General features: G+C 40.1%; 1 protein-coding gene across 1 annotated transcript; it reads left to right on the plus strand.

Annotated features, from left to right (window-relative positions):
• Window positions 1-7,726: 7,726 nt before the first annotated feature.
• RB195_017546 (uncharacterized protein) lies at window positions 7,727-11,910 on the plus strand (the record flags this gene model as incomplete). The annotated part of the gene is made up of 4 exons (XM_064184588.1): window positions 7,727-7,787; window positions 7,873-7,931; window positions 7,982-8,098; window positions 11,818-11,910. 4 exons carry the CDS (start codon window positions 7,727-7,729, stop codon window positions 11,908-11,910), a joined length of 330 nt encoding a protein of 109 aa, XP_064040469.1.
• Between the last annotated feature and the right edge of the window lie 483 nt (window positions 11,911-12,393).

A 12,393-nucleotide genomic window follows, 5' to 3' on the forward strand; every position in this document is an offset into this window, starting at 1 on the left:
ACTCCCTGTACAAGATAGCGCGCCGGAGCGCCCGAAGCCGTATCTTCCGGGCCGTTTTTTACGGCAATTAGGAAGACATGTACGGAATCACCCTTCTCTCCATAATCTACGACTCCGTATAGGCATATCCCACCTGAAATCCGTACCACTCCAGATTCGTGGGGTGATGCCTTTAATCCGCTGTTCTTGTTCGTCAGGAACACTCATTGTCCATGACCCAAAGATTTCCGCATCAGACCCTTGTTATTATTACTCCTCTGTTCTTCTTTATCTCGTGTACATTCTGAAGTCTAAAGTAGATCGAAAAGAAACATGTAATGAAACCTGAGCAAGTATGGCAGACGTATACTCGCAATTTCTTTTGACGCAGCGTACCATAAAATTAGGGGGTTGGGATGCCTCGACGAACAGATGGGATTTGTGGGGATGAGTTGTAATTCAATATAATAATATAAGTATAACTGCAATCTCAGTTCCCCTTAGTTATCCAGAAAAACTGCGTAGGAAATATCTTGTTGCACAGAGACCCACTACGAGGCACCTAACAACAAGTCATGTCTCCGAAAGCAGGAACATCCGCCTCGTCTGCGAGGCAGAGAGCAATCATTGGTTGATCATCGATAGCGGTCGCGGCTCGTTTGAGTGCTCTCGCGGACATGGGCCGTTACTAGGGCCCGTTGTGGGACTCGGTGCGACACGGCTGTTTCCCACGCCGTTTTTGCAAATAATTAATGGGAGTTGCGCTCATACTTACTAATTATACCTCTGAACCTAGCTATTCATGGAGAGATTCTAACACCCTCAACATTCTAGTATGTTGCATTTAAAAGAGAATTTCAATAACAGAAATTAAAAAAAATAAAATAAAAAATAGAACAAAAATTTCAATAACATTTCTTGACAGGGGTATGAGATGACTGGATCTCATGGCTAGTGATGTAAAAGTTTACTGCTAAATTTTGTCTTGGAAAGCGATAAACAGGCTCACATCCTTATTTGTACATGCAATCCATGATATATGCACAACTTCACAATCAGTATGTGCTGCCATTATCTCAACAGTTTTCTCCTTTCTTTCCCCTACTTCTCTCCTACTATTTTTCCCCCTCTTAATGTTGCAACAGCTCTGATCCAACTATGTACGTGTTCATCGGTCCGGTTAGTCTTTCGTCTTAACTTCTCTGGGTCTCTCGGATAGTTACTGATAATTAGTCGTCTAAAGATAATAAGGATTGGCGGACCCTTCTACCACAAATTTCTACATTCCGCCCACTCAGCGTATGTCAAAGAGATTTCTATCCGGTGGCATGTGCACGACACTCAAGCGAGGATGCAGAACTGTAGATCCATGACGTCAGGTCTTCGCGATTCTCCGACACACTTCTGAGAAGAAGATTTATTAGCTGTTCCTAATATACAAGTCAAAAGCTCCGTTCACTCGTTCACTCAATTAGTACCAATCTCACACTAAACGGGAGCTGACAACACTTCTTTTGATTTTCATTTGCTAACGGTAGAATCGCGAGGAATTAAAAGTGAATGCAGACATGTGAACAACGATAAGACGTCCTCCTATAGCTTGAGTGACATCATCGCAATCACGTTGTGATATCCAATTCTACAATATTCGCCATATTCAACTTCACTACTTCTCTGCCGATAATATCAAAACAAGAGAAGTGAACCTGGTTCGTTTCTTTAAACTGCTACTTTTCCCAAAAGGATTTTTTTTGTGTTTCTAACAGATCTAAACAAAGGTAAACAATTTGAAGAAGAACATTGAGACTAAGATATCCGAAAAATAGTAAGGGGAAATAGAGTGCAAAAACCAGTGATGTATTTTTACTTGAAGAAGTTACTGAGTGAAAGAAAGAATTATTTATATTGTTATTTCATATTATTTTATATTAGTATTTTTTCACAATATTTTTGTGGAAATATCAAAGGATTTGTTGGAGGTAGTGTACCTAGCTTGTAGATCACCAAAGTGTTTCGCCGTGGACATACTTCTTGTTTATTTATCCAAACGTAATCCCTTTTAAAATTCATCTGTCTTCGTTTCCATGCAAGTGTATGAGTGCTGGAAAATGATGTTTTTCCGTCCGACTTAAAAGAAAACAATTTCTTATTATATTTTTCTTTTGTCAATGATTTAATCATCTTTAATATCAACAAGTTAATTCTGCCATCAGACGGACGTACAATCATTCGAAGATTTGCGGAATAGATAGTCTGATGCGTTCCTTACAACGTATGACCTCGATGTACAACAATGGTCGTACATACTATGTGTATGTATGGTCACAGTTGCACATCGATGCTGCATGTTTTAGAAGAACTGGGTTGTGATTTGAAATTGTCATCAAACTCAGAAGAATAAATCCGTGTTGGGCAGAGGATGAAAGAAAACAGAAATTGTATGATCGCAGTCTTTGTAAAGTGAGAGAAAGGACGAAAAGACTTCAGCGTGACTTTCATAAAATCTGATTCTTCCAAGACTGGATTGATCTGTAGTGGAAGAGAATTCGCCGACAGTCAAGTTCGACTGCACCATTTTGTACTTCTCTAACATACGACTGTATTTCTTCCAACTTCTCACATTTCCACAACTGAACTTTGTGATTTAATTAGCAGCAAAAGAGCATCGTCAAAAGAACGTTTGAAAACGTTCTGCAATTCAACTCGGAGACGCTTCGCTTTCAGACAGGTGGAGACGAAAGTGCAATAAGTTGAAAACATTGTCACCCGTCGTGATCATCTTTGTTTGGCAACACGCTTTGAACAACGTGGTTTTAGGCCCGCTAGAGAACGCCTCGTTGTTGTTACGATTCGTCGACGAACCAGTCGAAGGTGATCGGCACAATGTTCACCTCGGCCGCTTCGCTTTATCTTTTCTTCCAACGATACCTCATTCTTCGTTTTTCTCGTTGTTTTTTCTGCACCTGTGCGATTAACATAGGATAATTCCACTTTTTTTGCATCCCACAATTTCATTTTAGACGTACACGCCGTTTTAATCACTTTCTAGTTCCCTTATGGACCCCGCTTCTGTTTAATAGTTGAGTCCTTGTAGGGAGCCCCTCTCTATAACCATTGTTTTCTTTTCGAATAACAGCCGGATCTCCTCACAAAAAGCGGCTAAAACGTGAACTTTTCGAAGCATTTGAAGAAAAAAAACACAAACATAAGATATTCTTTGACTGTTATGCAAGAACAGAAGTGAAGTCGGAATCCGTCTTTTAGTCTTTGAACCGGAAATGCATGGGGGCAATTAGTGTCACTGCATTTGACATCACCGTAATTGCTGTAGCGCGCATCTCCCAACATCAAATCTAAGCTCTGTCTCTGTTTCTAAATTCATCAGTTCGTTAATTCTTCGCATTCTCATGGTCTCTTTGTTGTTTTTCGATACAAGAGATCAAAGATGAGAGTTTTTTAAACAAATCAGACCACCTTTCCGCTGGAAACACGTTCTTCCTACCATTTCTATTAGAAAAAAAATACATTATAAACAATCCAACAAGTATCTCCGCGAAGGTGAAAGTTAGAAATGGGACCACTAATCTACTGAAGAAGGTTTCCCATTCTGTAGTGAACTGTCGTGAAAAGCGATATCTCTCCTGCGGAGATTGATACTCATGATTTTCTTCTTGCGGATTCCTAGAGAAACAAACTCTGAGCGCAGATCACCCAGGTTCCATCACAAAACTGTTCTATCTAATTTTGTTCTGCTTTCTGCATATATTTGCTCTAGCTTGACATATCTTTAAAGCACCGATTTCCGTTTGTTCACTAATACAGCTCCTGAGTGTAAAACAGAAATTTATTTATTTATTCATTTATTTATTACACTCAAAGGCGTGGCCAGAATAAGAGGCAAGGAATGAATACAAATAAACAATAGAAAATCCAGTAACGAGAAAAGAGTAGAATGAGAATAAGCAGGGATAAGTCACGCGAACAGCAAAGCAAGGAATGATTTAGTAATATATTTATTAGGTGTGTATACTTCTTTTTAACGATTTAGTGAGAAACAGATACACTTGAGAAAACTTTGTAATATTTTGAGCAGGAAACCTTTCAAGCGATAGCAACGGTATAACTGAAAACATTGTGGTTCCAGTGTGAAATTCGTATTCGTAACCGATCTTTCCCATTTTTTCCCACTCAATATTGATTTTGATTGATGCGCACGGATCGACCCAACAAGTGATAGCCATGAAATCGGGTGTGACGGCTAGATTCGAAAACAAAAGTGCACCGAAGTCTCCTACTGAACTAACAAGTCATCACAAAAAAGCAGGCAAAAACTATTCGCACTTGAAAAACTCAGATGATGTTATGGGAAAACGAAATAACATCTAACATAATAATACAGAGGTGAGCAAGACTTCCAATTTCTTCTCACCCAGATTCTTGATCCTCATGAAGAGTGGGAGAGCCATTATCAAGGAGTAACATCTCTGCAGTCCCATTGCAGCACACATGGGTCCCATCGCAGCTGTTGGCTCCACCGCGTTAAGTAAGGTGGACTCGCTTAGGCAATTACCTACCGTTTCAAGTCGTTTTGATCCGGATGAAAAAAAGTGCAACTGTACTTAGAGTCAACACATTGGCATCATTAAGAAAAATGTTTCTCTCAAATGAGAGGGGCCAACGTTACCACATTTGCAAATGCTGCTCCTGACATGAATAAGCCAAGAAAATACAAAGATAGGCTGAAGCTGGTCAGGATACTGTAATATGATTAAAGGCTTCAGTAAATAAGAAAAAAAAAGCGTGCTTAGCTCGCAAATGTCCAACGATATGCCACTGTTTATGACAGTCGAGCGCTGGGTGACGAAGAATACGAAATTCTTGCTCTTCTTTCATTTTTCCCTAGAAACTCTAACTGAAGATGCTTTTTTCTTGGTTACAGCTTCAGTTACTTGAGAATGTGGTGAAGAGGAATTGGAGTTTGAAGAAATCTTTCAGAAACAATCGTTAAAAAATCGTATAACAATCGTAAAGGAATCCAACGCTTGAAAACAACTTGCTTTGGCAATTTTTCGAAAACTTTATGGTCTTCCGAGTACTTCGAAATACTGCTTACTCAATTATTTAAAAAAGAGCCCAAGATCTTGTATATACTTATATACTTATAATGAGTACCAGATTAAACTAAATTGAATACCTTAATTGTTTTTGAATTATTTATGAATTATTTACTTATGTACATATGTAGCATTTCTGTAACCGCCACATCACTTTGTGAAATAAATGACTGAAATGACTTGAAATGCAAAAAAATGTTTATTTGTTTCTGTTTCTGTATCACTTTCTAGAAAACGTTAACTTTCTCTCGTCTTGTTCTCGTTTCTCACTAAAGCTCTGTTACGAGCTCGATGAACGACTCCCATGTGACCAATACAAAAATGAACAATTCCTCTCAGTATGGGTCCCGTGTTTGCATAGGCGCACATGACGCGAGTTTTTCAGTAATGATTGATTTGTTTCTTGTTAGTTGTACTGGAGGACGTTAGGAACGTCAAATGGCTTGAATTACTTGATACTGACAAAGACTGAAATCAGAACTTTCTGTTACGTAAAAAAAAAATCCATGATTAGGGAACGTTGCTATCGCATTTGTTTCAATTATTGCGATTTGGGTTCGCTTCCGTCTTCACCGTGACTGCCAGGATTTCCCTTTTTTTGCTTTTATTCTTATATTTTTATCAATTATTAGAAGTTGTTGATAGAGGCATGACCTCAAGAAAACCACCGAACAAAAGATAATCTATTTGAATTTCATTTGAAAAGAAAGAAAGCAACAAAACGAGGCGTTTCTACTCATTATTGACACTATTCTGCCTGAAGAGCCAGTGAACTTTTTCAGCCAGAATGTCAGAAAACATATACACATTTGGAATTCAGGTGTTTTAAGCTCCCGTTCGTTTTTTTTTTTTTGTTACCAAGCCTTCTCTCTCTCTCTCTATCCATCTATCTATCTCTCTCTCTAAAAAGAGTAGTGCTGGTAATAAGGAGTTTTTTTGGTATCTAAACTGAAGTAGTAACAGAAATTTACAAGATTGCATAGTAGTATTATTTACTATAGTGCAGAGAATAAATGTTGTATATGCGATGATCGGCGATCAGAACGCACTTTCGTGTTGAGAGACAACCGCCCTGACCATCTCTTGAGGTGCGAGATGGTCAATGGGTCAGAAAAAGTGGTAATAGCGGAAATTGATAATTGTTGGTGTTGGTAATTGTCTAACTGTGTGTCAACCAATGACTGATATTCATATAACACTAATGTGTAGACGAAGTACGATGTGTTAGATGGCATTTCAACGTCTGAGCCCAGCTACGTACTACACGGACGCATAATTTTTTTTAGCTATTTTTATTGAGGACCCAAATCATAGCGCGAAACTTAGTTAAAGACAGCGTGTCATGAAATCGACGTAGTTGGGAAATTTGTGGGAAAATACGGACTGCAGAGTTTAGATTACGAGTATGAGCGTGGCCCCACTCAATTCCTCCAAATCGTCCTGAAATGCTGCGTTGGAACGTAGAATGCATAGTTAGAAAGCCCTTCATTGTACATGCTTTCGTTCCCTCTGCAGCCTATTTATTGGTTTCACTTGAATAGGCTGATGAGTAGACCTCATTGATCTTCGACCGCTCGCTCGTGGACATACGGCGTGCACAAGAGAGGAAGCGTTTTCAAGTTCTTCTGGGAAGAAACAGAATTCCCTACGCCATTTTCCAGAACGATTTGGGGAGAATTCAGCAGTACCACGCTCATGCTCATAATCTGCAACCCGAACTCTGCATTCAATAAGTTTCTCAATTACCTCAGCTTCGTGATACCCTGTTTTTAAATGAGAAAACAAAACCGTATGGGATATCTATTAATTCGTCAACACGAAGTCCACATAGGTGATTTCATTTCAGCTGCTAAAAGCCTCGACATGTCGTAAACAAAAAACAACAACAATCATGCATGCATGATTCAGATTAGGAAATGAGAGTTTAATTCCCTAATCACACCAGATACTTCGTAATGGACTGATCTGGATGTGACATTTGTTGCGGATGCTCATCGCTAATGCTAATCTCTCATAGTGCTTCGCATACCTGTAGAATTTATATAGTTATATCAACTTAGCGTTTTTATTTTCTGTTCCTTCTATTTTATCCGCTTATTGAAACAGGCTTAAACTAGATTTTTAAGATTGAAGAAAACCTGAAACGGCTCACTGAACGAATTTCTGATCGTACAACACATCGCAAAGATACCAAAAAGTATCTGATTTTTGATGATAATTGATGATTTTTTTTTATCGAGTAAGTAGTTGCAGGCAAAAAAAAAAGCATAAATGACTAGAAAAATAAATAAAGATGCGATTTTTCCGAATATGTTTTCTGTTTTGTTATGGGGACTAACTATATTTAAAGCGGTAGTCTTCTGGAAAGAACTTTCCAGCCACTTTATATGTCCAAGACTGGTTTTAAATTTTTGACTGTAGGCAAACTAGATTCGTCATTCTGTATGGATTTTTGAAAACTTCTTCGGATGATGTCAATTTTGGAGTCATCTGATTTGTGGTCTGCACATGTTGATTAGGAAATGAACATGGTCTACTAGTATTACAACCAACCTTCTTGATCGAACATTAATCATGTTTACGGGTCAATCGCACCGGTTAACTCCCCGTCTCAGTTACTGTTTCATTTTTAGATGTTCGCCTTGCTTTTGATACTTTCTCTGCTGGCCGTAATAGACAGCGGCGCTGTGGGAGGTCAGTCTTTCCAAACTTTCATATATGTGAATATTTCGGGTATTTCACATCATTGGATAAATTACCAGTAAGTACATTTATTCAGAATGTCGCTCGGAGTGTGTAGAGCAGAACCTCTATAAGATAGTACGAGTTCATTTGAAGGTTGGTAACTTCTCAGTTAGCCAAATCAGTGCCAATCAGCGTATTTTCAGGATGATTTCGTGATGGCAGGGATTTGTCGGAACACCTCCGTTTCCACAGGAACTCTTTCCACTGTTATTCCATTCATATGCAATCGGCATCATGGTATTTGGACGTTAGATACAGAGGTAAGCTCCAGTATACTGTAATGATGTGCATAGTCACTGGTTTACATGACTTAAACGGATGTTATGGCCCAACGCAGGTTATCTGCATCTTCGCCGAGGTCAGTCGTTGAATATCTGAGCTAATTTTGCTCGATCTTTCGCTAGAACTCGCACAAAATCTGTTCATTCGTCGCTTTTCGATATGCTGCGCTACGTCTTCCCTGAGCTGTCTATCTTTGACAGTTTTCTTGGGATATTCCTTCACCACTTCAGTTCGAACCTTCCTCTAGGCCAAGATGCCTTCCCCAAATCAGGCCTGGTACTATCCTCAGGACTACTTGAACAAGGGGATCTGATGATCTCCTCATAATATGACCAAGAAAGCGAAGGCGGTTTTCGCGACTATTTGAGGGGACAAAACATGTTAATGTTTTCCTCGCGTCATTCCCCGTTACACCATATGTGCTGCTGCGTTACACTATATGTAAAGTTCTTCGTTATTTCGCACCACTAGCCAAAGGTAGCCTGACATCCATCTAAGAAGTTCTCTCTTCATGGAGTCAAACTTCTCCATCACCGTTGACGGTCCAAGCCTCCGCTCTGTACATCATGGCAGGCGAATTGCAGGCAGGTTGACTCGCAGCTTGACTTCCCTGGCGACGGAGGTCGACCACACGCAGTTTTGTTAAGGAGTTGAAAGCGGAACTGTCTTAAACGCATCTTTGCTGAAAATCTCTCCCGTAGGCGCCGTTGTTTTCCAGCAGGTGAGTAGATGTCAGCTCCCGTCCAGAGTATTGCGTCTCTTCGCAATCGCAAATTGTCGGGGACAAGGTCATAAGAAGATCAGAAGAAAGCTCCCTCGAAAAAAAAAACCCTTGTCTTACTCCAGTTTCCACTTCGATCGGTGAAGTAAATCGGGCTGGTGTTCGAATAGTAGTTTCTGTTCTTCGATTTATGACCTGAATTAGGCAAACGAACTTTCCGAGTACTGCATCGGCGAAGGGCGTTCGAATGACGACCTCAGCATAGTGGAAAGGCTTCGAAGTGCAGCCGTTACTCCGTCACCTTCGCGAGACTTTGAATTCTTCATTTCCTGAAGCCAGACGAGAACTAGCTACACCGAGGTAAGCGAGGAACCACCGACTAGCTCGAATGGCGCTTCCTCGCTGATCTCGGCGTAGATCATCGTTGGACATGCTCGTGTTCAGGGACTCGTGGCGCTTGCTGTGACAGAAAGGCTTTAAAATACATTTTCCAGAACGGCAAGATTGCTCCACCGACAGCGACTCCATAGCCATAGAGTTGAGAACAAATGAACAGCTCTTCATTTTGCTGCTGTACTGTATCAGAAGACCATAGGTTTTTGCCAGCTCCTTGTTCTACAACGCCCCTTCAAACTCTTCCGCTCTTGACGTCCCTTCATTATCACGATCGCGTTTCAGCTGACGACACGACCTCTTTCTCAGACGTTTCTCCTGGCTGAAGTCACCAGTAGTTCGGATTACACATAAAGAATCGTACGTGGATCTTGCCTCCACAGATTCAAAGCCGAACTTCTTTCTCGGTGTTAAAACCAGGAGCACTTTCTTGGTAGCGTTCCGACTACAGTTGGTAAAAATGTCGGGGACATTAAACCTCCTCTTTGACCGTAATCCAATGTTTATCGACACACGTTAGCTGGATTTCTTCTTAGATTCTTCGTCGTTCAGACCTTCATGTCCCCGGTTGAGGTTGATCTTCTCGACTTCTTTTTTTCTGGAAACGTAGTTTGAATTTCCGATTTCAGGTTACTTGCACAACAATACTAGTCTCAAAGCACTTCGGATTGTTCAGCGAAACTCATCGTGGAAAGCGCCCTTGTGGCGGTCTTCAGCTGTCTTGGTTTGTGCGGAAACACTTACTATCACTATTATCCAGAGATGATCTCTCTGCGATATGAGAGACGCACAAAGGCGTGACGAACCAAATTCCTCCACCAAGTTAGTGTAGTCGTTCCTTAGAGCCACCGCTCAGCCTCCTATTTTTCCTCATCGGCATCACAGCAGCATACAGAATAGTTCTCCATGCCGACAATTGGTTGCCCTCTGATGCGAGTTTCCTGGAATCCAACAAATGGGGCATCGAGATATCGTAGAAGTCTGGACAGAGCGGCATTTCGGAGTTCACTCTACAGCGATCGGCAGTTCGGTGTTACCAAACGGATGTTTGTTGCCGAAGATTCCATGTACACTCTAGGCACCTGACCTACGGGGCTCTGCTAGTGTGCGGTACGACACCATCTTTTCGTAATTTACGGGGAACTTGCGCTACAACACTGTAAATTGTGTATTTACCGAGACGTTTATACTTTTTCAACACTAGTGTGACCATGAATATAAAATCTTCCGTACATCCCAAGAAACTAACTCGGGGGCTTACGATTGAAAATAAGTGGAGCAACACGACTTCAAGTACACAACAAAACCTTGGCTGGTGGTGAAATTTTTGTCAGGGCAAAAAAGTTGATGAGCATGATGCACATCGTGTCCCTCGAGCGAGGAAAGACCAGTCTACAATTTCGAATGCAAAGGGGAAATACAAACGCCATTGGCCCCAGCTGAGGTCGAAGAACAACTAATTGAATTTCACTTCAAGAAATCACAGGAAAGAAATGGTGGCGAAATAACTTTTAATACGTAGAACTAGTTTTGACATCTTCGTCGCAATTAGCGTTCCATTGCTCATCAATGAAGAAGACCTGGTTATTGAAATCGAGTGCAAAAAAACGTGAAGGCCTTACTGCTTACGCGACTGCACTCGACGCAGCGCGGTGGAGCTAGCGGTTGGGATTGAGGTAGAGTCATCGCTAACATCACTTGGACCTTGAGATGGCGGCGTTTACGCAAATACACCGAGCTTTAGGTCGTTTTTACCTGACGACGTCGCAAAAATATACTGCTGCCATGAAATTCAACATCAGTTTCTATGAAATGCACTTTTTATATTGTATAAGCTCAGAAAAGAGAAGACGTCTGTAGCAGTAGCTCAGTCACTGTTTCAGTGCATTTAAATCGTATATAGCAACAGATCTTTAGTTAAACACTGTATATAGCGAAGTTGTTAGTCTGACCTCAAGAAACCCACTTTTGTTCTGGCATATATATGAAAATTAATTATTGGAAATAAATGGAAAATAAATGAATAATATTAATATTCTATTAGGGGAAAGCATAGCCCTTCTTTGAAATCTTGAGCATCTTTTAGTGTCAAATCGAAAATCGTATTGAGAAATAATTCGTTGACGTGAACTCTGTATTACAAATAAGTGCTATATCATATTTCTATCCTCCTATAGACGAATTGTCCCATCCAATCACATTTTTGTGAAACAACTGCACCTTGACTCATATCAGGATTTAATTTTTAGAAACTAAATTTTCCGTGGTTATTCATTAAATTCTTTGATAAATGTGAATAGTACATAGATCTGTTGCTTAGTATTTAAGTGATGTGAAATAGTAACGATGAAAAAGGAACTTAACTGAGTTAAATAGGAACGACTTAAAGGATTTCCCCTTTTTTCTTTTAAGATCGAAAAATAATCGTAAGAGTAACCGTAAATACAGACCTATGCAGATTTTATGTACAAAAAATTCTCCACTCTCACTCCAAAATTAAGCGTCCCTGGCCTAAAACTTGTAACTAACATCGCAAAAGTCCTAGAAGTGTTCTAGAAGTCTCATCTCACTTCTTTTTTGCAGGATGAAGAAGGAATTGTACAGTTCAGCGTGCGATGTCCTCCGAACGACCCCGTCAAGCCAGTTCAACTTGCTGCTTGTCCGCGTTCATTTTGAGCACAGTCATTTTGCATGTTTACTTGTTTTTGTTTTTGTATCTCGATTTCCTCAAATATCTCTACCAATACTGAACAAAACTTCACAAATTTACGATCTCACTATCTATGTAGATAGACTTTGTATTAGGTTGAAGCATAGATAATGAACTCTTTTTCTAAAATCAAATCTTGAACATTTCCTACGGGTTATAGGTGTCAAGCCACAGCTGACTGACCACGTTCTATTCCTTAATTCAATCCAACTTAAGCAAAAAGAAAATTAAACTTCTTCATGAAGAAGTTGATACAATTCATCTGCATCGGAGTCAACGGTCGGCCAGAACGCTCTATGTTGTTGAGGTCGAAATATCAAAATATAAATTTTGGAGCTTAAAAACCAGCGATGGCGAAAGCATCGAGTACTGTAGCTCACCATACACGATCCATATATCGTTGGAGAGCTTTGGGAAACACTTGATCAAATAAAAAAAAAAGATATCGA

Source organism: Necator americanus, chromosome II (genome assembly GCF_031761385.1).
Source record: "Necator americanus strain Aroian chromosome II, whole genome shotgun sequence".
Taxonomy (NCBI): Eukaryota; Metazoa; Nematoda; class Chromadorea; order Rhabditida; family Ancylostomatidae; genus Necator; species Necator americanus.